This window comes from Erpetoichthys calabaricus, chromosome 9, assembly GCF_900747795.2.
Source record: "Erpetoichthys calabaricus chromosome 9, fErpCal1.3, whole genome shotgun sequence".
Taxonomy (NCBI): domain Eukaryota; kingdom Metazoa; phylum Chordata; class Cladistia; order Polypteriformes; family Polypteridae; genus Erpetoichthys; species Erpetoichthys calabaricus.
In genome coordinates this window covers 70,919,365-70,944,832 of record NC_041402.2, presented here as the reverse complement: position 1 = coordinate 70,944,832, position 25,468 = coordinate 70,919,365, and the positions used below count along the sequence as shown (strand labels likewise).

The 25,468-nt window shown below is 34.9% G+C and overlaps 1 protein-coding gene across 7 annotated transcripts in view; it reads left to right on the top strand.

Moving 5' to 3' along the window:
• kifc3 (kinesin family member C3) overlaps window positions 1-25,468 on the top strand; it is a 124,159-nt gene that overhangs the window by 20,007 nt on the left and 78,684 nt on the right. For 2 of the 7 annotated variants that reach the window (XM_051931499.1, XM_051931500.1), the window contains exons 1-2: window positions 8,992-9,241; window positions 22,392-22,509. In XM_051931499.1, coding sequence (XP_051787459.1) covers window positions 9,008-9,241; window positions 22,392-22,509 — 352 coding nt within the window. In that variant the 5' untranslated portion in view covers window positions 8,992-9,007. Of the gene's footprint in view, window positions 1-8,639; window positions 9,242-22,391; window positions 22,510-22,580; window positions 22,810-25,468 lie in introns of those variants that run through there. The other 5 variants (XM_051931503.1, XM_051931505.1, XR_007935741.1 and 2 more) reach the window with 4 other exon arrangements.

Below are 25,468 nucleotides of genomic sequence, written 5' to 3'. Positions count from 1 at the left end.
TTTCTTAAGTAGGGGTTTAACTACAGCAGTCTTAAGACAGTCTGGGAAGACCCCCATATCTAATGACGAATTTACTATGTCAAGAATATTATCAATTAGCACACCTGATACTTCTTTGAAAAAACTTGTTGGTATTGGTTCAAGGACGCAGGTGGAAGGTTTCAGTTGAGAAATTATTTTATGTAAATCAGGTAAATCTATCCTGGTGAAAGAATTCAATTTGTTTGTAATGGAGTACTGGGATTTAGGAGGATCCTCAGTGTTGGGTAGATATACTATGTTATTTCTAATATCATTAATTTTTTGATTGAAAAATACAGCAATAGCCTCACAGGTTTTACTGGAAGTACTTTGGAGGCATTCCTTTAAGTTACCTGAGTTTAGCAGACGATCAATCGTCAAGAATAAGACTCTGGGATTACTAGCATTGTTATTTATAATCTTAGAGAAATAGCAGCACCTCTCAAGGCGGACTGTGTTATTGTATTCTGTTATTTTAACCTTTAATATTTCATAGTGGATAGTTAGTTTAGTTTTCCTCTATTTACGCTCAGCTCTATGGCATGTTCTCTTTAGATCAGACACTCTTTGGGTCTTCCATGGTATAACAATGCTAGAAGATTTTTTAACTGTCTTTTCAGGTGCAACTATGTCAACAGCAGCTCTCACTTTAGTATTAAATCTTTCCACCTTACTGTTTACATTATCCTAGCTATTATAGTTGGCACTATAAACGAATTGATTGCTTAGAATGTTTGTAAGTTTTAAAGCTGCTGATGAGTAAAAGAAGCGTTTTTTAACAATATGCTTCTCATAAATGTTTTCTATCAATATTTCTACATTAAATTGTAGAAGAAAATGGACTGATAGACCAATATCAATGACCTGCCTTACATCAACTTTTAGTCCTTTAGTAATTACTAAGTCTAACGTGTGACCTGCTTTATGTGTAGGCTGATTAACGAGCTGTCTCAAATCAAAAGAGTCCAGGAGGTTCATGAATTCTTTTACTTTTTGGTCACACTGATTATCTATATGAAAGTTAAAGTTGCCAGCTATTAAGAGTGTGTCATAGTTCGTAATTAAAATTGACATTAGGTCAGAGAATTCCTCAAAGAAAGACGCGTTAAATTTAGGAGGTCTGTACACAGATAATACTAGAACGTGAGAATCTCCATGAATAACAACGGCGAGATACTCAAAGGACTTGAATTTACCAAAACTGACATCTTTACACTTTTAACTGGCTTGAGTAAATGTTTGCTAGGCCACCGCCTCTTTTTCCTTGGCAATCCGCACGAGTAAAACTGTAATCCGGAGGCCCAGATTCAATTAAAACAGCCGCGCCATCAGAGCCAAGCCACGTTTCACTTAGTGCAATAAAATCAATTTTTCTATCACTAATAAGATCGTTGATAAAAAACGTCTTGTTAGTTAAAGCTCTAACATTTAATAGTGCCATATTTAATGTTACGAAGGGGAAGAGATGAATACTATGTGCGTTATTGATATTTGGAACAGGAACTAAGTTATTTTTGTTAGCACCACTCTGTGTGTATTTTTTATTTAATCTATAGTCTGTTTTTATAGTTTTAATACATTGTTCATCTAAAGTAGTAATTTAAATTATTGGTGTTTATGCCGTATTGCCTAGATTTTCTACATGCATTGAGATTGGTTACTAGAGTATTAATGTTGTGCACTTTTACGGAAGACTTTGTTAAGCAATTATCATGTCCTAGCACAGCAATAGCATTACGGAAGGGGTTAAGAGTAGAAATAGATAGTCAAGATAAACGAATTACCTTAGCAATGTTTTCGGAGAGGACCCGGGCGCCGAATCTATTCGGATGCAGGCCATCCCGCTTGAAGAAACGCGGCCTTTCCCAAAAGAGGTCCCAGTTGTCGATGAACCCGATGTCTTGGTTCTCGCAGAAGCCTTTCAGCCAGTTATTTAATCCTAGCAGACAACTGTAGTATTCATTTGATCGTCTGATGAGAGGTAGTGAACCCGAAATGAAGATCTTTGCCGATGGGGTCCTCTCCTTCGTGTCTTTAATTAGTGCTACGAAGTCAACCTTGAGAATTTCCGACTGTCGGTGCCTTACGTCGTTCATGCCGGCGTGTAATACAACGGATCCAACTGCCCTCTTCTTGTGCTTCTCGTAGATTGTCGGCGCACGTCTCATCACATCTCGGACATGAGCACCGGGAAAACAAGAAACAAAAGATTTCTGATTAGGGCATGCAATATTGAGGTTTCTAACAATCAAATCACCTACCACGATTACATCACCTGGGGTTGAAGGCAAACTGGGGACGCGGAGAGGGTCGAACTGGTTCTGGGTCAAGATGCTCGCCTGTGCCGATGGAGGTGTTCTAGCCTTGAACCCCCGCCTGCATAGCTGAAACACGCCGAGGTCTTCATTGGTGTCGTCGTCGCTCCTACGTGGCGCGGGGGTGAAGCTTACTTGAGCCGCACAACGCGGGGTTGATGTTACGTCGATTTCAGATAGCGAGGATGGTTTATCCAGCAGCCGAGCCTTCAAATCCCTAAGGTACCTTCGTCTGGACAGGAGTTTCTGAATCTGTTTGTCGAGTGCCTGGAGTTCTTCTATGACGACGGCAACACGATTCATCTCACTGTGGCCATTGTCTGCGTCTGCTTCCGCTTCGTGCCCTAGGAAAGAATGAGAGAGAGATTGGTTATAGGATATAGGAAAGCTTTTTGTGGTACGTTGAGATTAGCAAATGGACAAGTCACCCCTCCTAGCATACAGGAACTTAAATGTCATTTTGTACTTTATGTAATCCTTTTTTAATTCTTTTTGTGTACAGTATATTATTGCCTTCTTGAGATTATTCCAGGTTGGAGGATTTGTAGGAGTAGACCCCTATCTTCTTACAATATACAGTATTTCTTCTTCTTTGTATTTTATCATCCTTAGATAGTATATCAGGAATGATTAAAAGCTTGTATCCCTGTCTGTGTCAAATTTGGATTCATTTTGGGAATATAGTATTTACTACTCCATATGATTCTAGTGTTTATACAGTGGGTATAGAAAATAATCACCCTCTTTGAAATATGCCCATTTTCTTTGCTTTATAGCCTTAAATGAAAACGCACAAACCAATATTTTTTCCCAGTTTTACTTTACAGTGCAATCTATAACATTCAAGTGAAAGATATCACAGCTACAGTTCAGAAGAATTTTAAAAAATGAAAAAGAAGATCACACCCCAATGTCAATGTCATTTTGTTGAACTGCCTTTTGCTTTAATGACCAATTTGAGTGTGTTGGGATATTTCTTTATCAGCTTTGCACATCTAGATATTTGCCAACTCTTCTTTACAGAACTGTTCAAGTTTGGTCAGATTGGATGGTGAGCATTGGTGGACTGCTATCTTCAAATCTTTCCACAGATTTTCAATGGGATTTAGGTCTGGGCTCTGACTGGGCCACACGAAGACATTCACTTTTTTCCCTACATCCACTGTGTGGTCAATTTTGCTGTGTGCTTCGGGCTGTTGTCGTGTGAAAAGGTGAACATTCTGCCCATCTTCAACTTTGTGGCAGAGGGTAGCAGGTCTTCCTCAAGAATTTGATGGTATTTTACCCCATCCATTTTTCTTTCTACCGTAACGAGAGCCCCAGGCCCTGTGGCAGAGAAATACCCCCACAACAGGATGCTGCCACCTCCATGCTTTACTGTAGGTATGGTGTGCTGTGAGGTGCATTAGATTTCCACCAGGTGCACTGTTTGGTATTGAGGCCAAATAGTTTGATTTTGGTTTCATCTGACCAAAGGACCTTTTTCCACTTGGCATCAGAATCTTCAAGGTGCATTCTGGCAAAGCTCAAACGAGCCGTAGTATGGCCTTTCTTGAGAAGTGGCTTTTTCCTTGTGACCCCCCTGAACAAGCCACAATTGTGGAGCACTTGTGAAATTGTTGTCACATGCATACAATGACCACTCTTTGCCATAAAATCCTGTAACTGCTTCAAAGTGGCCATTGGCCTCTTGGTAGCCTCTCTTACCAGTTTCCATCCAGTTTGGAGGGACGGCCGGATCCAGGGAGGGTCCTAGTAGCATCAAACACTTGTCACTTCTTTATTGTGGACTTACAGTATACCGTGCTCCTTGGGATTGATAAAGCCTTTGAGATTTTTGTGTATCCATCTTCTGCCTTATTTCTGTCCACAACTCTATATAACACACCCATAGTCAGTTGTTTGCTGTCTGTTGCACTACCAAGCAAGGGAATGCTCCAGGAACAGCTGTTTTTATGCTTCACTAATCACACTGATTACAATTGATCACAGGTGGAAGCCAGTAACCATGGTCTACAATGGAAATGGTGGTTACTTACACCCGATTGAGTTTAGGAGGGGAGTGACCCTTTATTCATCTCAGTATTTCTTGTTTTTTATTTTTTTAAATTCTTCTGAACTGTAGCTGTGATAATGTTCACTTGGATGTTATAGATTGCATTGAGTAAGTAAAGCTGGAAAAATACTCGTTTTTGTGTTTTTATTTAAGGCTGTAAAGCAAAAAAAATGGGAATATTTCGAAGGGGGTGATTCTTTTGTATACCCACTGTATATAGTTAAATTAAATATTAAACATATTAATATATAAGTCTGACATTAGGAAGTAAAAATTACATTAAATGGGCTATGTAAGTCAAGCTGAAAGAAAATTTTACTGAGTCAGCCCAGGGATAGAAGCTGAGCTTGCAGAGTGAATGTAAGGGTCTATGATAAAGCTGATCTTGCACAACTTAGCAGGATCAAACAAGGTGCTGTTTCTGCCAGTGATAGAAATAATAGAATTGTCTCCTTCAAAAGACATCTGAATATTAATTTAAAGCACATTCCACATTGCCTGCAAAGAGCAGTTAAGTGTATGTAATTGTAGTGAATAGAGATTCTTCAGTGACGCCTAAATTTACTGTTTATGCACGTTTTAATACTAAAGTGAGGGCTGCTGTTGACTTAGTTGCACCTGAAAAGACAGTTAAAAAATCTTCTAGCATTGTTATACCATGGAAGACCCAAAGAGTGTCTGATTTAAAGAGAACATGCCGTAGAGCTGAGCGTAAATGGAGGAAAACTAAACTAACTATTGACTATGAAATATTAAAAGTTAAAATAACAGAATACAATAACACAGTCCGTCTTGAGAGGCGCTGCTATTTCTCTAAGATTATAAATAACAATGCTAGTAATCCCAGAGTCTTATTTTCGACGATTGATCATCTGTTAAACCCAGGTAACTCAAAGGAATGCCTCCTAAGTACTTCCATTAAAACCTGTGAGGCTATCGCTGTATTTTTCAATCAAAAAATTAATGATATTAGAAATAACATAGTATATCTCCCCGACACTAAGGATCCTCCTAAACCCCAGTACCCCATAATAAACAAATTAAAGTCTTTCACTAGGATAGATTTACCTGATTTACATAAAATAATTTCTCAAATGAAACCCTTCACCTGTGCCCTTGACCCAATACCAACAAATTTTTTCAAAGAAGTATCGGGCGTGCTTATTGATAATGTTCTTGACATAGTAAATTCGTCATTAGATACGGGGGTCTTCCCAGACTGTCTTAAGACTGCGGTAGTTAAACCCCTACTTAAGAAAAATAATCTCGATCCCTCTGCTCTTGAAAATTATAGACCCATCTCTAACCTGCCTTTCTTAAGTAAAATTCTAGAGAAGGCAGTCATTATACAGTTAAATGAGCACCTCAATAAACATGCTATTCTTGATAAATTTCAGTCAGGTTTTAGAACAAATCACAGCACAGAAACTGCACTCGTTAAAGTAGTAAATGACTTGCGGGTAAATGCAGACAGAGGCCATTTATCTGTTCTCATCCTCTTAGATCTGAGTGCCGCATTTGACACCATTGATCATAATATTCTTAAGAATCGCCTTAGTCAATGGGTGGGCCTCTCTGGCAGTGTCTTAAATTGGTTTGAATCCTACCTGGCAGGGAGAAAATTCTTTGTTAGTTGTGGTAATTATAACTCAAAGACACATGATATTCTATATGGTGTTCCACAAGGCTCTATCCTGGGTCCACTGCTCTTCTCAATCTACATGCTTCCATTAGGTCAGATTATCTCAGGGCACAACGTGAGCTACCACAGCTATGCTGATGACACACAGCTGTATTTATCAATAGCACCTGATGACCCCAAATCTCTTGTTTCGCTAACACAATGTCTAACTTGTATCTCAGAATGGATGAATAGTAACTTTCTCAAATTAAATAAAGAAAAAAACCGAAATCTTAGTGATTGGCAATAATGGATACAATGAGGCTATTAGAAATAAACTGGATGCATTAGGATTAAAAGTCAAATCGGAGGTAAAAAGCTTAGGGGTAACCGTTGATTGTAATCTGAATTTTAAATCGCATATTAATCAGATCACTAGGACAGCATTTTTTCACCTAAGAAACATAGCAAAAGTTAGACCTCTTATATCATCGAAAGATGCAGAGAAATTAGTTCATGCATTTGTTTTCAGTCGGCTAGATTACTGTAACGCACTCCTCTCAGGTCTACCCAAAAAAGACATCAATCGTTTGCAACTAGTGCAGAATGCAGCTGCTAGAATCCTTACCAGGAAAAGAAAATCCGAACACATTTCTCCAGTTTTGATGTCACTACACTGGTTACCTGTGTCATTCAGAATTGACTTTAAAATTCTGCTTATGGTTTATAAAGCTTTAAATAATATCGCCCCGGCTTATATATCGGAATGTCTGACACCTTATATTCCAAATCGTAACCTCAGATCCTCAACTGAGTGTCTCCTTAGAATTCCAAGAGCAAAACTTAAAAGAAGTGGTGAGGCGGCCTTCTGCTGTTATGCACCTAAAATCTGGAATAGCCTGCCAGTAGGAATTCGCCAGGCTAATACAGTGGAGCACTTTAAAAAAACTACTGAAAACACATTATTTTAACATGGCCTTCTCATAACTTCACTGTAATTTATTCCTGATACTCTGTATATCCAATTCATTATAATAACTATTCATTCAAAATCTGTACTAACCCCTACTCTCTCTTCTGTTTCCTTTTCCGGTGTCCTGTTGGTGGTGGCGTGCGCCACCACCATCTACCCAAAGCACCATGATGTTCCAACAACGATGGATGGATTAAAAGCCAGAAGTCTGTATGACCATCAGCATCAAGTGACTCCGTGAAAAACCCGAACTACAAAGAGGACTATTTCATTTATGTTAGGTAGAATGCCCAGAGGGGACTGGGCGGTCTCGTGGCCTGGAACCCCTACAGATTTTATTTTTTTCTCCAGCCTTCTGGAGTTTTTTTTTGTTTTTTCTGTCCACCCTGGCCATCGGACCTTACTCCTTTCTATGTTAACTAATGTTGTCTTATTTTAATTTCTTATTTTGTCTTTTATTTTTCTTCTCTTCATTATGTAAAGCACTTCGAGCTACTTTTTGTATGAAAATGTGCTATATAAATAAATGTTGTTGTTGTTGTTGTTTATATAGTTTATATAATACCTGGATTTAGTTTACTCAAGAATGCTGTACTTGAAGACTATAGATTTTATTAATCCTAATGACATTAAAAACTACAAAGAAGGTCACTCCTTATAGGTAGCCTGCGTCACTGACTGGGCTGTAATTAAAGAAGGCTATAGCGAAGTTTATTTTCATTTGACAGCAAATCAGCAGCTCCGTAATTATGGCGGAAATGTATTCTTTTGTGTCAAGGTGCTTTTTGCCTGTTCTTTGCCTTTAAGTTAAAGCAATTGACTGGATACTGTAGCTGTCAGGATTGTTACTGGCTCTGCTTGTCTCATTTTTATTTTTAAACTGTAATCTGCCTGTTGAGTCAGTGAATTCTTATAAAATGTAGACTTCAGAAATTCTTTTCATAGGTTTGGATGTTGTGAGATGGATTCTTGTGGCATTTCTGTTTGAATATTTTTTTTGACAAAACATATGAAGTATGAAAGAACCAATAATATTTGGGTAGAATGTTTTTTTCAGTTTTTATGATTTGTAATGCATACATTTTCATAATTCACGCTACAGTCTTGTTCTTTTTCTGCTTAAAATAGCCTCCAGTACACATTTTTCTTTTTTTTTTCTTTTTTTAGAATGTGCGTGCAGGCAGGTTCACTAAACAACTCTTGGTTGTGCAGATACCAAATAAACAATGCTGCATATTCTCCGTACTAAGGAGAGAAGTGTTTATTATGCTAATCTTATCAACTGACTGTTTCATTGGTTATTGGATGTGGCAAGTTGCTTAATTGTTGTAAAGAAGGGCTTAATCATGGCAAGCTATAATTGAAAGTGATAAGAGATTAGGGCGGAACCCACTCAAGTTCTGCAACTGGGAGCTTGAAAGTGTATTATGGATTTAAATGCTGGCAACATACCTTTAATTCACAGTAAGATATTTGTTGTTTGGCAGCTTGGAGATCCATGAAACACTGACTCTGGATTATTTCTTGCAAGGTTAAACGAGAAAATCATGTGGGGGAAATAGGATAATAATGAGCAGAAGATATAAAGGAGCAACTTTTGTTTTAAACAGAAACCTGCATCATTACTTGTTTTAACTATTTTTTTCTTGAAGAAGTCTTACAGGTCCAGACTTATGTTTTCAAGAAATCGCATGTATTAGTAATGGAAGCAAAAGGTTCATTAATTTAAAATTCAGTTGTGCAACCTAGGAAGAAAGTATTTTTATTTTTTCATATTTTTGTTCATTCCCTGGTGAAAGTAAGGCTCTTTGACCATTGAGATTATCCAGAGACATTTGTTTATGCATTGGTAACATTGGAGAAAACATGTTTTGAAGATTTAAGTGAATTAACAGGCTATTAAAATACAGTAATAGAAAATGTAAATTTCATATTTTCTATCTAACTGGACAAAGTATATTAAAAAAGAAATTCAGTCTCCATTTCTTTATATTTTTATGTTAATAATCTGTTTTTGGCGCATGATGTATGTTTTGTGTACAATGGTAGCTCTGTCATTGAAAGGACTGTTAAAAGGACAGAACAAAAAGCCAGAACTTTTGGCACTAGATGAGAGTCCTTCACACAAAACAATTAACAGTATGAACAACTGGACAAACAGCTTTGACTTTAATTGCATGAAGAATGGGAATAATGAAATTGAAGATGAAGACCAAAACTGTGAGATATATAATCTGATGCCTGGACATGTCAAGGTGAGAAAGCAATTGTGTGCCAATCAACCAGCAGAATTCATTATGATATATATTATATCATTATATACCATACTATAAATATAATGGTAAACGGTAGTGCGAAGTAATTACCTTCTCAATGTTTTTTCTTGTACTGATTTTTTTGTATATATTTGCCGTTTCGTCATGGCTTTAATAAGGTCTCATTCTAATAATAACAATAATAAATTAATAGTCACACACTTTTTTATTAATTGTATTTATTGTAATTCTTTATAAAGTAAGAAAAAAAATCAAAGCTGTGTTCAGGGCAATATGATACTGTTACTGATTTTAAAGAAAACTTTGCATTTATATCAAATGGCAACATACATCCCAGATTATTTGAGACCTTACTTTGCTGAACTTTTTTTTAGGTGTTCTGAGACCCACATGTGGATGCCACTTTATTTTATTTACCTTCGAGAAGAATTTTTGACTTGCTGAAAGAGCAGAGTTTTACAGGTGTTAAAGACATTCTTGTTTAACAGGCTTGGATAATAATGCATTAAATTTGCAGGAGAGTGAAATGATTTTTACCACAGCTTCCCATTTATCAGATGTCCTTCATGGCGCACTTACAATTAAGTACAAATATTACTAAATGTTTTTTTTTGTTTCTCCTTGAAACAAGAGTCAAGTGGCAATTTTAGTAACATTTTTCCCTGGGATGTTTTTATTACACATAAATATAACTTTTTAAAAACAACATAAATGACTTCTTGGATAATAAAGACAGTCTATCTATGCTTTATGTTTTTGCCTTTTTAGCAGTTAGTTTAAAGTAATTCACAACATTACATAAGCATTAAATATTATTAGAATTTGCATAATAATGTAAAATGGCATTTTAGTAGGAACAGAAATGTCAATAAAACCGGTTAAAAAGATCCACGTGAAACATAAGTGCAAAAAAAGTTTTAAAAAATTAAAGCACCAATTTCAGAAGCACCATGGGTTTTTAGGATTCATTTAAATATTTACATCATTAAAGCTTAAGAGCAGAAGGATGAAAACTCAGTCCTGAAGTGTCACGGTGGCTGCAGTGTATATTACAATCAATCTGACATGAAGCAAATATGGTGAAGAGCTCTTGCCTACTTGTACTTCTTTTTTATTTTTTTGTAAACAAGTTTTCTGGGTAATTTGTGGCATTTTCTGAAATATCAAAACAAGTTTCTTTGTTTTGAGTTAACAGGGCAAAGTTTTTCAATCATACTAAATGTGTCCTGACATGCTTTTAATTGATACACAGTATGATAGTTTAATTAATGATTTAACTACATCATTTATCAATCACACCCTGAAGCTTTATACTAAGCTTTGAGAAATGAGTTTTCTGGCTTAAACTGGTTATACAATAAAATAGATTGGTGAACAACACAAATAAATTGTGGTATTATTTGTTAGGAAACCATAACAAGTAAATGACACTAAATAAATTAAACAAGGGATTTATTTATTGGCATATTGCAGCTTCAGACTGTTAAGTTGTTTAGCACAAAAACTTGTAGTCACAAGTGCCCTTCACAGCAAAGTTTGATTACCCCCATTTTTGTGCACCTTCAGAAACAAAAGTTATAGCTGCATATGTTAAAGGGGAAAATGTGTAGAAGAGTTTTTGCATCTTAGATTGAAGGCGTCACTAAGCAAACACCTGTTTTGATTTTGAAATGTGAACTAGTAAAGTCTTTATTTTATTGAATCTATTAAAAGCAAATAACATTCCATACAAACATGTTAAACTTAACAAAACTAAATTCAATTAAGAGCTAGTAAAGTCTAATCGGGTGGATACAATGTCAGAGTGCATGAGTCTTGGCACACTGTATTAAAGTGTCAGTATTTTTTTGCAGAAACTCTGTAGAATTTTTGCCATTTAAAATTTTAACTGAAGCCCATAATTTGAAGATATACACAGTTCATTCTAATGTGCTCAAAAGTGTGAGTTTGCAATGAGTTGAAGTCCCATCCAGGAGAGTATTTCTGACTTGCATTTGTTGCTATATATATATGAATCATGATGATAATCTGCTCATAATGGTTTGAAAAATACATGCATAGCTATTGTGAAATAGATGTTCCACATAGCAAAATTGAGCAGTAAGGCATTATTAAAAGTGCACATTTTATCATTTGATTGAAAGCTACAGTATGTTTTGAATGTGAGTTGGACCCTGTGTATTCTTTGTTTACCAAAGTCTTCTAATTTGTTGCATGATTGATTATTATTACAATGCATGGAATAATTTCTTTATGGTTCTGATTTTTTACTATTATGATTGACCAACATTATGAACATGGATTACTTTTTTCTTTTTTCTGATGCAAAAGAAGCAACTGCATTGATGGACAGAGTATTAGATAGAGGATTAAACATCTCTACCTCATCTGTTTTTTTCTGTTTGCATGGTATTTAGAGTATTTTCCAATTACCGTGTCTGAAAATGGGCATTCTAATAACATGTTAAATATTTCAAATGTTGTGAGCAAAGGAGCATGGTTTTGTATGGTTATAAAATATTCATCTTGTGCAGTGATGGTTGACTGGATGGGGTGATGTACTTGTGATGGAAGACTATACTCGGTTTCAATTTCACCTTTACTTAGTAACTGGAGAAAGATGTTATATTGCCTGTTGTAAGACTTTGTACAGATAGACAGAGAATTAATGTTAGTTAACTTAGAAGTTTAGTATAAAATGCTTCCATGAAGTGGACTATGGTATTTGAAATCAAGAGGCAAGTATTGCTGTTATTTTCCTTATGCTTTTTTTATGGCTCTTAAACTATTTGCTGAAAACGATAAACATATGGTGCATGTCTAAATGAGAATAAATTCAGCTGCTTAGCCAATTCACATTTTCTCCTGTTTGTAGTAAAATGTATTTTAAAATGGTACTTTTTCTGGATTGAAATGGTCATCTTATGTTGGGATTTAAGATAAGAGGCCTGGGTACTTAGAAACACGGCATTTTAAGAAGGGGTTAATCCAGGATTTCTAGGTGAGTCATCAGAGAGCTGAGCTATATACAGTATAATGTTCAGTGCTGATTGAATAATTTTCAGGTCTTTAAATCTTATAGTTTTCAAATTCAGTTTTGGCTGAAATATATTTTTATGATTACATCAGGATATTTAAACTTCAAAATAATGTGCTAGAAATTCAGAAACATAGGCATCTGCTGCAAAAATTAACAAGTGTGAAAATGTGTTTTGACTCATGTCTACACAACAGATGTAAAATAAGAAAAATAAGTATACAGTATCGTGGTAGTAGTGCACTATTGCACTCTGTATGATAACTAAGACACCTTTTTCACTTTTCCTTATTTCGAATAATCTGTGGCACAATACATACTGCATTTTGGGAAACACTTCTGTGTATTCTATCCATTGTGTATAGAATTTCTCAGTGCTTGTTTGCTTTCTTTGAATAAGTTATCTAACATTCATTGTCCAGTGCCCATAAAATGGCCATAGACTTGCTGTGGTGCTCATTTTCCAAATGCTAAATGGCCTGACATAAATACAGCATGATACATTACATAACTGTGAGATTCACATCATGTTTAAAAGCTTGTTCAAAAATGTTTTTGATCATGGCTTAACATTGTAAATGCATTTTGAAAAGATTTTTGAATCCAAGATTGGAACTTTGTTTTTTCAATAAGAAATAAATAAACCTTTGGGCCAACAACAAAAATCCCAAGCTGAAGTCAGTCAGTCAGTCATTCATTGTCCAACCTGCTATATACTAATGTAGGATTACAGGGGGTGTGCTGGAGCTAATCCCAGATAACACAGGGCGCAAGGCAGGAACAATTCCCAGGCAGGGTGCCACCCCACCGCAGGGCACACACACCCACACACCAAGCACACACTAGGGACAATTTAGGATCGCCAGTGCACCTAACCTGCATTTCTTTGGACTGTGGGAAGAAACCGGAGCACCCGGAGGAAACCTATGCAGACACGGGGAGAACATGCAAACACCACACAGGGAGGACTCGGGAAGCAATCCCAGGTGACCTTACTGCGAGGCACCAAGGTGAAATTCCCTTTACATTTTAACATCTGCTGTTGTAACTTCAAAGTTGTACACAGGTGGTCACCTTGATTTTTATCATTTTAATCAAAGTGTAGGAGACTGAAAGTGAAGGACAGTGAATGTTATACCTGCACTCTAGATCCTACATTTTATGTTCAGGTCTGAAATGTAAATCGGATGTTTATTTTTCTCAAATCTTTGGCATAATTTTGGTTTAAAAATAATGGGGGATGGGGGAGAGATACAGTGGATTCATGAGTCTTGTACATCACATATTTTAGCATCACACTTGTTATGACTTTATAGTAAGTTATTTGTGCTGTTTTGCCCACTGTCCAGGCATGTCTGGCTGCAGCTTTTTATTTCTTGCCTACACTTCTTCTTAAACATTGATTGAATTAAACATACGCTAGGCTTGTTGTGTGGTTACCCATGTAGTAGGAAAGGACTAAGTTACTGTGGCAGAACTGGCTGTTTTCGCTGCCTTTTTAAACTTTTGCGTTAGTGTTATTTGTACTCTTTTAAAGGTGTAACAGAAGTGGAGTATTTATTTGTGGTAGCCGCCTTTAAGCTGTGCCATGTTACTGTTCAAAGTTTCCAAGCCGCATTGAAGACTTCAGTTTGTTTAATTGACCAAATTAAATCAAGTGATTTATATGACCTTTTTTGGTCTTGGGATTAGAACTCTTCAGTGTCTTAGGTTGCTTATGATGCTGTATGCATTAAGAAATATTTTCTTTAAAACCATAATCTTTAAAGTATTCATCATCTACATTGTCAGTATACTTGATGAGCATATGTGACAATAGCTCTGTTCAAAGTGTTAAGACTTATTTCAACTGATTGTAAGCTATTTATTATTTTAAAGCAGCTTGATTGTTTAGCCCTGTTGAAGTTGAAAAGTGTTTTTCTTGTAACATGTTGGCCCAAGAGACATCATTGAACCTCTACTGCAGTGGCCCTGCACCCCTAGAACATGTTTGATTTATGTTTGCACCTCCAACAAAATATCACATTTGAAGATGAAGTCAAATTTCTAATTTTTGAACCACCAATTGAATCACATACAGTACTGTGGATGAACAAGTTGAACTCAATAAAATAAGCATTTATATTGGTAAATAAAATTTAACCTTTATAAATCACAATAATCTTATAAATGTGTCCCCTGTGAAGCTTAGACACTTGATTGATGTTCCAGGGGCTGGAGGAGCCCATGAAGCATCAAGCACCGCAAGGAAATGACTTAAAATCAAGGGATTTGTGGGATTGGAGACCCATGTGAAGCATGATGCCAAAAATATTTTCAGAATTTGTATCTTATGCTAATAATTAATGTTGCTTTTCCATTCATGTTCCACTTTAAACTGAAAATCATCGCTAGATGGTATGCCAGTCCATCACAAGGCTTACTTGTACACACAGACTCGTATTGTTGCAGTTACTCCAAAAATGCATATGTTATATTATGGAAGGAAACTAGGAGAACCTTGAAAAACCCATGCAGATACAAGGAGACCATGCAGATTCTATGCAGGTAGTGTCAATACCAGAACTTGACTCTTGATCTGAAAGCTATGAGGCAGCTGTGCTAACTGCTGCATTACAATGTCATTGAAGAAATCCCCTATTTTTTTTGTTTTTCCACAACATAGAGGTATTATTTTGATTCAGCATTATTCTATTACCTAAATAAAGGATCACTTCCTTTAGGGCAAGAGTGAACATTAGAATAATGAATATTCACTCTTCAATTTTAAAATCTCACTCTTTTCTTTTATAAGCCTTCCACAAAAAAAAAAACACTCATGGGACATTCCACCTATTCTTCCTTTTTTTAAGAACATTGCTTTAATATACGTACATTTCCTAGGCAACTGTGAGTTTCCTGCTCATTTTCAGGGATGTTTCTGAATAGGAGCTGAGAACAAAAACAAACTTCTCAGTTATAAATGTAATTCAATTAAAGAAAGTATTGTGCCTTGATTGTGAAAATGGTTAGTCTACAACCATAAGGGTATCCCATAATTCAAAGGTTAAAATCTATTGGTTAAAATGAATGCTGAATTATTCTTAATGCTTATTATTAGTTATTGTTAGTGCAATGTCAAACATACCTAATTTCTGTTCCCACTCAAAATAGAGCTTTGTTAAATTACTTTAGGGTGTAGTAAAATGCATTTTGTAACTGGTTAGTAACAGTTGTTTACACAACATCATCATAAGAATTCAAACAATGCATGAGAAAGCAAGAGAGTTCAACTTAGTTTATGTTTATATAGTACTGTTAAAGGAAGAGAAGCTTAAAGTACTTACACTACACAGGTTTTCAGATGCAAAAGGGCAGCAGGGATGTGCATTACCATGTACTGTAGGGCACATAACTACAGTATACATCATTTATATGGATAAAAACAACTATTTAAATTAATAGCAATAAAAAGCTTCAGAAACTTTAGCTAAAACTGGTCCATTACCAGTGTTTCCCAACCTCGGTCCTGGGGGCACACTGCGGCTGCAGGTTTTTGCTCCAACCAGATTCCGAATCAGTGACAACGCCTTGATAGCACTGATCTCATTTAATTAGCTGCCATTATTTTTCTTTTATTCTACATTCAGAAAAGCACAGCAGCAAGTACTTTAGCATCAGAGCCACTTATTAGTAAATAATGGATTAATTAAACAATTAGAACACTTAGAAAAATAGAATGAAAATCAAGATGAAAATATTGTTAAAAAGAAAAAAAAAACATTATTTCCATATAACTCCTTGATACATTTTAATATATATATATATATATATATATATATATATATATATATACACAGTATATTTTTTTTTACCAAACTTAGTGTTCTAATTTCTATATTGTTCCCAAAACACAGAACTTGGGAAATAACACATCACTTAATTAGCCCAGGAGTCCAGTTTAAAAACAGAATCTGGTTGGAGCAAAATCCTGCAGCCACAGGATCGAAGTTGGGAAACACTGTATTAGGCAATAGAGAATAGGAAAAGATCTGTATTTAATTGTGCTCTTGTTGTGTAACTAAAAGAGAGTCATTTTTTAACACATTAACATGCTATTTTAAGTGATATGGCAATTGATAAGAACTCGGCAATGCCACAAGACAGCCAAAATCACTTTCTTGTCTCTGTAAAATAAAAATTTCTAAAAGATCTAAATCTTTTTTAATTTGAACAAATAAAGTTTTATATTTGTACATAATCTAGTAATATTTATTTTTAAATCCTTGACAAATTAAAAATTGTATTTGTACACCTCTTGATTTGCATTACAAATATGACAACAACAGCCACAAAGTCTATGCTTTATTTTTGCATACATGTACACGGATATACTGTACTTTTTTATGTCTGCTTAACAATGTATTGCATCGCAAGCTATAACCATGTAAAGGATTTAAAGCAACACTCAGTGTTATTTACGTTCTTTAAGAACAAAAGGTGCAAAAATAGTTAGCTTTGCTGCTCAGATAAGGTTATTGTGTGTTTGTTTTTCTGCGTTCAGTGCACTTAATATGAGTCTTTCGTCAGGTCAATTCTTATATAACAGCATTTTGGATTAGACTGTGTTAATGATGCATACTGCAGAGTGGTGCTGAAGCAGAAACTTACTGTAATTATTAGAAATCATCCTTCCTTTTATCATTCAACCTATAAACTCATCCTTACATATGGTTAATGGCTGAAAGAATGATGTTCCTGTCTAGAGCTGCCGGATTGTTTCTCCATAACAGAATAAAGAGTTCACCTTGGAATGGAGCTAGTGCATCTCTGGATTGAGAGTGGAGGTGATTTTAGCTACATGTGAGGGACGCTGCTTTGGTCTCTAATGGAATTTGTATCGGGCACAGTCCAATGGGAAGAGAGCCAGGTGCAGATTAAGAACATGTACTAGAGATGATATCAATTAGTCTTTATTGCTTAAGGCTATTTACATATTACATATTCAGAAGATTCTCAACAAAATAAAGGATGGAGTGTGCTTAAAGTAAATCACCACCAAATAGTATAGTGGAGTACGTGAATAGCCTGAGTGATAGTATGGTAGTATAAGGATTAATAAGTGAGAGTTGAAACAGTACGCTTATGGGGATTTACAAACAGGGCTAGGAGAGTGTTTTAAAGAACAAGAGATGATGTGCTAAATGAGTGTTCAGAAAAAGTCACAAACATTGTCTTTTCAATTGTGAGGATTCCAGAATCAGAAATTTTTTCTTTTTGACAGATTGGTAAGATATCACTCAGCTGTCCAGGCGTTGAAGTAAGAAAAGTGGATCAGAAATGAGATGTCGAGGGCAAACTTAAATTGCATTAATCGGGATGGATTGAAATTATTTTATGTAGATTATTACTCCCTTGATTATTTGTAAATAGTCTATTCATCATCCCATGTTCTGAACTAATTGATCTCATTACAGCCAGCCCGTAGATGAAAATAGAATCAGATAGTCTAACATTCACATTTTTGTGAGCTGATAACAAGAGTCCTCTGAGAAAATGCATGTTAAAAGAACAAGAATGTGTAAACTCCCCACAGTGAATGGGTCAGGAGGCTGCACTACTAACCACTGAGCCAAAGTCATTTCTATTTCATGTGGCAAATAGTAAAACAATACTTGGGTGCAAAAAAAAAAGTATTTAGACAGGCAAGTAAATTAGTATTATACTGTATGTACGAGTACATAAATGTTTAAGAAAAATAAAACTAGGAAAGCCAGTCTGTTTATAAATTGTAAGTAAAACATGTTCGTGGTGAAATCCCTATAAAGTAAAAAAAAAAAGAGGATCTTTCAAGATTGATCCCTTAAATGTAAAAATTCCAGAACTCCACGTCTAATTAAAGTAAGAAGGGTAACACAGCCAAAGTGATTATAATTAAAAAGGATTACTTAGTATTTAGCTCCTGTATATCTGAAGGTGTTAAAATTGATAGTAAATTGTTATTGGATCTTTACTGTTTTCACTTTACATGCTTCCACTGGAAACGTATCATTAGAAAACATACCTTTCAATTTAACTTATATGTATACAATACCCAGCTACAGTATACCTTTCTTTAATACCAAATGATATTTCTCCTATAGTATCCTCAATTAATTGTGTCAGTGAATTAAAATAGTGGATTATTGACTGAATACAGAAAAAAAAACAGAAATGTTATTTATTCTACGGTTTGATGTCGGCATCAACAGCATTCTGTCATTTTTTAACTTAATTTTTCTAAACATTAATTTTATTGAACCGGTACACATCTTAGGCATTATCTTTAATACCAGTGTGTCTTTTAAAAGACATATTATTACTCAATCTAAAACATTTTTTCAGCTGAAGACAATTGGGTTAATATGAAGGATTTTGAAAAATCATTTCAGGCATGTATTTGATGTACTGTAGGACTCTCAGCACATTCTTCCCTGGCTGTTCAGACTGTTACAGATGCAGCTTTCAGTTCATTCAAAATGCTGTTCCAAGAATCATTACTAGAGCTAGAAAATACAACCACATAACTGCTGTTCTTGTCTTTACACTGGCCTCCAGTTAATTGTCGGACTGCTTTCTAAATCCTCATCCTTCTTACAGATAAAGCCATAAATCGCCTAGGCCCTTCTTACCAATTTGAATTTATCATTGCATACGGCCTAGGGCATTCATTATGATCTCAACATGCTAGCCTACTAAGAATTCCTAGGATTAATAAAGCAATAATACAACAACAGTGGGAGGTCACGTTTTTAGGCATGTGGCCCCAAACTCATTCAACAATCTGTCTGCTCATATACAGTAAGATGTGCCACTTTGGTCTCTGCTTTTAAATCCAGGGTGAAGTCTTATTGCTTTGGTCTAGCATACCTTTATTAGGGTTGCAGATTATCTGTACATGCTGTATCTCTGTTTGTTAGTCATTTGTACAGAAAATGTATGTATTACAATAACTGAGACTTATTAGTTAGTAACCCTCCTCTGCTCTGTTTCTTTTCTTCTCTACTTCCAAGCTGTTTCCTGCTTTTAAGAAAGAAATCAGAGATACTAGGAGCATGGAAATCTAAGAGTGAAAGATTGATTCATCTTATTAGAATACTCAGCACAAATTTATGCTGAAGAGTACCCAAGAGAGGTCTCCAGAGCTGTGATTGTGTCTGATTTTCCTTTTGACTTTATTTATAACTGTCCGTGAATCTCTCAGAGGTTTATTTTCTACAGAAATGCTGCTGTCTGGAGTTTTTGTTTTCCTCTCCTTTGTTGTTACATGACCATATCTCAGCAAAAATAAATAAGAACATACTTTTAGGATCCTATCACATTAGTCACTTTAAAACTGGTTTGTTTTACTACGTGTTAAAACTAATCTGCATCTTTACATGGATTAAATAATTAGTCATTTGTAAAGTTTGTTGTATTTTAGCTCAGAGATTATTATAGTGCTCCAAGCTTGCATTCAGTAAAGAGAACTATACAAATACTGTTTCTTGATAGATAAACCTAGTAAATTATTGGACTTAAAACACTGATGAAGTCACATATAAGTCACACAGCTGGAACCTTTATATCTGTAGATGGTAAAATCAACTGTTACCTTTGCCAAACTAAATCCTATTATAAATTTGGATTAATTACCTTCAATTAAAAAAGGGCAAGGGCCCAGATTACTGTGATAATTGCCCTTCCCTTTCATTGATATACTTGGATGCAAAATTACTGATAAGACTATTACAGTTGATCTATCTCATCTGGAGGCACTTTTACCACTTGATTCAGAAAAACATATTACTCTATTGTTATTTATGAATGCCTCTTGGGTTATAACAAATGCTATTGAAAATCAGCACTTTTTTCATTAAATGCACCTTTTAGACAATTTGACGTTTTCTTTTTCATCCCATTAGCCACCTTCATTAAATACCTGAATATATGTCTATCGTGATGAATGCATAATCATCTTACTGCAGTGAAGTGCACCTTATTTGTGTAAAATCTGACTTACTGGTGGTATTTTTATAGACCGAGTTTTTTAAAAAATCAATTGGAACAATTACAACACCCTGCATTAATAAATTGTAATCAAGCAGTAGCTATTAAAATATTAATTTCATTACTGTGCAGGAGTATAAAGAATAAACACATTATGACAATAAACAGCCCATAGACATCACAGGCACGTCCTGGATAGACCAATCATTACAACTGGTAGTGTCTGCTCCCTGTATGCCTTCTAAAGTTTGAAAGTCAGTTTAATTAGATGATGACTGAATAGTTTTCCCTTAGTTACAGGTAGATTTTTTTTTTGGAAAAACTGTCTTGGAGAAAAATAGCTGTCCCATTAGTGAACTTGGGAAAGAATAATAAAAAGGAGTGACAGTGAAGGTGTATAATATTTCAAAGCCAAATTAAACTTCTGCAGTATGAAGTAATTTATGTTTTAAAACAGACAAAGGAGTTACAAAAAACTTAAAATGTTTTGTCCCTGACGTTTCGTCAAAAAGGTAATCAGTAAATTCTCAAAATTGAGCAACTTTGGAACACATTTAAAATTACTCAGATACTTTTTGATAACTCTCAACTATTTACAGGCTTAATGGAAAACTTGGTCGTCAGTGCAGTTATAATTCTTAGCCAGACTGACAATTATTAAAATTAATATTGCATCAACTTCACTAGTGCAGTACTGCCACTTTCACTTTCGAGTAAATACTGGTTTACTTTTAGATCTCAGGTTTATAATTTCTTATTAAATAAAAAAGAAAAACTATTAGCTTTGTCACAAATCAATGTGATATGCTTATGAGTGGAATATCCCTTCAAGATCTAGAGTTTTATCACTGTGGTTATATGTTTCACCCAGTCTGGAATTAACTAATTGCCCTTAACAGTCCTCCTTCATGGCTTCCAGTTAAATCTGATATGCTAGTCCAGGCTTCACATGGAAGAATTTGGTGATGATGGTCATGTGAACATCTGGGGCACCTGCCATTCAATCCATAAACACAGGGGGCAGCATGGTACCTTGATCAAGTGGTGGTGGCTCAGATCGTCACTACAGAAGAACTGGAAAAGACAGTATAGATTAGTATGGAATTGCAGGACCCACTACATTAAAACGCAAAGCCTAGACATCAAAAATGTTTTCAAACGTTATTTCGTTGGTTTCCCAAAGCCCTAATTATCAAAAGACCTGATTTAAGTTTTCCCATCAATTACAGTATATATTTCTCCATATTATGGTCTCTGATCTTCACTGTCATTACTCACCCTTGAATGTTCCAGGCACCTCTTTACACATATTCTTGGCATGCTCTTCTTTCTTCTAACATCCCTACAAATTTTCAGCCTATTGGATCTAGCTATGCTCATCTTTTTTGATCCAGCAGAAGTTATTTGCCTAAGGGACAATTGCAGCAAAGGTAGTTCTAATTTGTCATTGGAAGTGTGCTGACTCCCGCAGAAGTCCTTTTTTTAAATTTGATTCTATTGGAGTCATCTGCTTCAAGGCTCAATAGTGGAACTGGACAATGTTTTAGAAATAGGGTGACATAATACAGTTATTTAAGAGTTGGATGCTTTGTGGTCACCACTACCATCCAGTGTCTTAACCTAACTGGCTATAATGTTACTTCACTCATTATCAGTCTCCTTCTATCTAGTCTAATGCTATCTCTTCAGCAGGGCTGCCTGTGGTGCCACTTTCCTTTATGTCAGGCTATTGAGGTTGTTTCCTTTAAAATATGATCTTTCAAATAATGAATAGGCATTGTTGGATTTGAACTGGGTGGAGGGTTAGGGTACTAATGGGGTAGGGTGTGGTAAATTTTATTATGTTAAAATTAGGGCAGATTTCATTCTTCTGTGTTACTACCTTTTATTCATTTTCATTAAAACTTTGATTACAAAAAAGTATATGATACTTGCTTTTATTCAGTTATGGTGCTGTATTTCATTCACATGCATGAGGGATTATTGTATACAAATGCAAACATCTACCAGCAGTATCCACCCACCCTGTTAAGGATACTTGTGGTTAGAGTTTATTTCACTTGCAACCTGCATTTCTGCTTACAGCCAGCCCAGAGGCACTTCTCAGTATACCATTCTGGGGTCATGCTCAGCACACGAAAAACCTGGGACGTCGGCCACACCCCCTGCCTGCAGGAGATCTGGAAGAATATGTCGTTGGACAGTGAGTATCATGTGACTAAAGTGCAAACCAGAGTGGCCACATTCTTGGCATTACTCAGTGGATTGCTCCAGGTAGGGATAGGTACTATGCGAATTCTTTTGAAAAACAGGCTACATGAGGTTTTGAAGGACCTGCCCAAACTGTCAGTTTCTCTGTCGTGTATCTTCTCTTTGTTTTTTGCTAGCTTTCACAGTAAATATGTTTTCAATTCTCTGAGAAAAAATATTGAAAAGTTCAGTCTTTCTTATGTAATTTCATGTTCAGATAAAAGTTTAATATATGAGGTAACAGCCTACTTAGGTAAGCATTATTTATTCTTTTCCATTGATTTGTTCATTAACTGTTTCTTTATGAGGGTCAGTTGTCAGTGTAGTAGACTTTACTTGTACTGTTTATGTATAGCAAAGGTCAATTATATTGCAGTACAATAAATCAGATTTTTTACATGGAAGTGCTTGATGGGAGGTGTGGGGGCATTACTATATTGTCCTGTTAAGTGAGTGGTAGCATATACAGTATAACTGCTTGTAAAGTAAACTTAAAAGAAGAGATTTATCTTGTGTACCGTGTGTTAAAATTGGTTACTCATTAATGTAAATACAATTGTAAAGAATGAGATTAGTTATTTGGTCCTGTCATGTTGTTTAAATCTCTGCCTCTCTAAAGCCATGTTACTTATTTGTTATATAAATATGAAAAAAGACAGCAAGGATGTATATTTTTCAGTGATATTGCAAATCCAATAAGCAATGCTCACACAATCTATTAAAAGTTCAAGTTTCACAGTTAAATAAAAAGAGACTCAGGCTATTTACTTTACAGTTTTTTGCAGTACATTCCATTACTTAGGAAGATAGCTGAACAAATACTTTGTATGAAGGTCACTCAGATTATTTTTATTCAAAACATTTTAAATATATTCAATATATTTTGGGATTTTTTTATTTGGTGTCTGATTAAATATATATATATATATATATAATATATATATAAAGATGAGAGAATTTACAGTAGGAAAAGAGTGATTGTTTTACTAGAGGAAGGTACAGTATTATAAAGTGAAATAAGTTCCTTATCACATAACAAAAATAATATTAGGTACTAGTTGTCGCCTCTGACATCACTTTACTAGTTAATTATAATCTTGTTAAATCTCTGCTTGTCAAATATAATAACTTTTTTCTTGTGGGTGTCTAATACTGGAAGTCAAAAAATATAATAAAATTTACTTTGTGAGCAAGACCATTATCTATTATGTAAATAGTGTATGTGTATTGTGCTCGGTAATTTCAAATATTTAGCTGCTTCTTATGTTTGTTTATTTTTACGTTTATGTGAATACAACTTCTGGAAAAGGCTTGCACTTAAACAGTGGGATAATGATACTAATACTTGAACAAAATGTCAGCTATGTTGTCTTTTCTGTTTTTGCTATGTTTGCACCAGAAGTGGTTTAATGATTTGGTGTTGAGTCGTATTGTTTTAGAGAAACATGATTCCAGTGTGCTTTCTTTGTTTACTCATTTTAATTTCATTCATAAGGGTTGACTTTTGATCTTTAGTAAGAAGTTTTAAGGCTCCATATTTGTAGCTCTTGAAAAAATGGCAGCTTTCCATACTGGCAATATAATTGGGTTATCTGTTGTTTAGAGGTGAAGTCTGTTAATTTAAATGCATCTTTATGTGCTAAGCATTTATTTTATATATATATATATATATATATATATATATATATATATATATATATATATATATATATATATATATATTAGTGTGTGTATATGTATATAATATTTTTTTTAATCTATAAACAAGCTAGATGTTAATACATTGCTCATGATAGTTTTACTTAGTATTATGGAAATGGACAGAAGTGTTGGATGGAACAGGTTTATGGAGGAATATTTTGGGTTTAATAAATATACAAATTAATAAATATATTGGGAAGTGCAACAATAGATAATGACATGATGATATGTGAGCCAAATAATTGAATATGCAACAAGTTTTTGTTGTTTTTGTTATTTCCTTGTTTTTTATTTTAACAACACTTCACAAAACATGAATTACCCTTGAAATGAAATCTATCATTTTCATATATCAAAGTTGAGAAGGGTGGGCTCTAGAGAGTAGTTTGTTTTGATTCATGAATCATATACAGTATATAGGTACAGTGCATAAGAGATGCCTATGAGCCAAAAGAGTTTCAAGGCAAGCTTAAAGTTGTGACTGTGCTCATCCATAGCAGATATGACTGAATTCATCATTCACTCAGATGTCTATAAAATAAAGTGTCTGCTGTAAGTGTGATACCTGATGGACAAAGATCTACCTAAAGCCACCCTCTCAACTTTGATGGGTGAAAATGAGTTTTCATTTCAAGGCGTTTTTAATGCTGCGTGCAGTTGCCTACATAAATAAATGATGAAATAATTAAATAAATACATAAATAAGCAAAAAGGTGCCACATTTAATAATTAATGTTCACATACCATTTGGTATTTTAATCTATGAGCATATTTCTCCACTGTTACATTTCACAGTACATTTATTTTTTTATTTATTTAAGTATTACATCTTTTTAGAACTGTTCCACCATAGAATCTTTTCTATAATCCTGTCATACTTGGGAAGATCAATGAATATTGCAAAATTTACTCTAGTACTCAGGTCCAGGTTGTAACTCAAGAGCAGGTGAAAGAATAGGGGTTCATTCAGGCTGGAGTCAACATATGTTTTAGTGTGGGTTGACATAAGGTGAAGCAGTGGGTAAACTGTTTACTTTATAAAAAAGAAAAACTTTTGCACACAGCTTTGTTTCTTTGCAGGTTATTGCACAGTTTCATAAAATATCATGAATGCATTCTTTTATCTATACTGTATATATTTGGAGTTTGTGCTGATGTTATCATTTAAACATTAGAGTCAATCAATATTCATAATATGTAGAATAGAAAAA